The 2,156-nt window shown below is 47.7% G+C and overlaps 1 protein-coding gene across 1 annotated transcript; it reads left to right on the plus strand.

The window, feature by feature from the left end:
- Positions 1 to 754: 754 nt before the first annotated feature.
- LOC150052555 (olfactory receptor 5A2-like) lies at positions 755 to 1,723 on the plus strand. The gene has a single exon (XM_090349150.1). It carries the CDS (start codon positions 755 to 757, stop codon positions 1,721 to 1,723), a length of 969 nt encoding a protein of 322 aa, XP_090205276.1.
- The last annotated feature ends 433 nt before the right edge of the window (positions 1,724 to 2,156 follow it).

Consider the following 2,156-nt stretch of genomic DNA (forward strand, 5'->3'; position numbering starts at 1 on the left):
TTTTAAAGTCGGAAAGCTTGACTTTCTACAGGAAAATTCATTTCCAAAGGGACTATGGAATTCATCTGATTTCATCATCCCATTTTATCCTTGATAAAGTGAAGCTCTGGGAGGGCAAAGGCGCTTTTCCATGGCCCCTAGCGCTGGAGGAAAGGAGCTGAAGACAAAAACCAGTTATTCGGCTCCCCCTTTCTATCCCATCACACAGAAACTGTTTTGGGGAACCAGATAGATAGAACCACAGACTTTTAAAATAGTTCCAACAGATTATTTCTGATGAGTTTGCTCTGAGATTCTGCTAGAAACTAGTTGGAACTGTAACTGGAGGTTCGCTCTTTATATGATCTTCCAGGAGTTTCCAATGTGAGAATAACAAATATACAATCTGTCTGACCACAGGATTTCCCTGCCTCTCTCCCTCCCTCCCTTCCCTTCTTTCTTTCTTTCTTTCTTTCTTTCTTTCTTTCTTTCTTTCTTTCTTTCTTTCTTTCTTTCTTTCTTTTCTTTCTTCCTCCCTCCCTCCCTCCCTCCCTCCCTCCCTCCCTCCCTCCCTCCCTTCCTTCCTTCCTTCCTTCCTTCCTTCCTTCCTTCCTTCCTTCCTTCCTTCCTTCCTTCCTTTCTCCTACTCTTCCTCCCCTTCCTTCCTCCCTCCCTGTCTCTTTCCTTCCTCCCTCCCTCCTCCTTCCTTCCTCCCCCCCTCCCTCCTCCTTCCTCCTTCCTCCCACCCACCCTCTTTCATGCAGGATGCAAGTCTATGGCTGTAGTGGCTATAGGAAGGCACAATACTTCTGTGACAAAGTTCGTCTTGCTGGGCTTTTCGGATAACCCTCAGATGAAGGTGTTTCTCTTCGTGTTCTTCCTGGGGATCTACCTCCTAGCCCTGCTTTGGAACCTGACGCTCATCGCTCTGATCAGGATGGACCCTCACCTTCACACTCCCATGTACTTCTTCCTCAGAAACTTATCCTTCATAGACATCTGCTATGTATCCTCCACCACCCCCAAGATGCTCTCTGTTCTCATCACAGAGCAGAAAACCATTTCCTTGCTCGGCTGTGCCATGCAATACTTTGTCTTCTGTGGCCTGGGGCTCACTGAGTGCTTCCTCTTGGCAGCCATGGCCTATGACCGGTATGCTGCCATCTGCAACCCACTGCTCTACACTGCCCTCATCTCCCACACACTTTGTGTAAAGATGGTAGCTGGTGCCTATGTGGGTGGATTCTTTAGTTCTTTGGTTGAAACGTGCTCTGTCTACCAGAATGACTTCTGTGGGCCCAATGTGATCAACCACTTCTTCTGTGATCTCCCTCCAGTCTTGGCGTTGTCCTGCTCGGATCCCTTCATTAGTCAGGCATTGGGCTTCCTGCTGGGTTGCACCGACGGCCTGGTGTCTGTTCTTGTCATCCTCATCTCTTACGGTTACATTGTGGCTGCCATCCTGAAGATCAGCTCAGCCCAGGGTAGGACCAAGGCCTTCGGCACCTGTGCCTCTCATCTGACTACAGTTATCCTTTTCTACGGCTCTGGTCTCTTCATGTACATGCGACCTCGTTCCAGCTATGCCTTGGACCGGGACAAGGTGGTGTCGGTCTTCTATGCTGTGGTGATCCCCATGATGAATCCTGTCATCTACAGCCTCAGGAATAAGGAGATTAGAAATGCCATGAGGAAAGCCATGGAAAGAGACCGCATGGTTATTCCTGGGCATCCATTTTTCTGAACCCAAGCCATGTCTTCAGGGAAGTGATGAGCTGAGCCACTGGTGCAGACGATTCCGAGCGTTCAGATGAATTGATGACTGAGAATTCGGTATGGACCAAGCCAACTCTTCCCTTCCTGAAACTCTGCTAGCCGGTTAATCTATTGGTAATTGAAAACCATGTGCTCATTACTCACTTCTAGAATAAATAGTATTGCATAGGCAGAAGCTTCCTTTTACTTTTTAAGTCATTATTCTCTCTCTCTTGTACTGGGGGTTGAACTCAGAGTTTCACTCTTGTTAGGCAAGCACTCTACCCCTCAATGTGTGCCTCCAGCTCCAGACTGCGATGTCAAATGCTCCGTATAATAGAAAGCTTCACACTAGCAGAAATAATGTAGGACATCCAAATAGAGTTTGCATCTGTAGAGGGTGAACCACTGAAAAATGTTAG

The sequence above is a fragment of the Megascapheus bottae genome, chromosome 16 (genome assembly GCF_031878675.1).
Source record: "Megascapheus bottae isolate mThoBot1 chromosome 16, mThoBot2.hap1, whole genome shotgun sequence".
Lineage (NCBI taxonomy): Eukaryota > Metazoa > Chordata > Mammalia > Rodentia > Geomyidae > Megascapheus > Megascapheus bottae.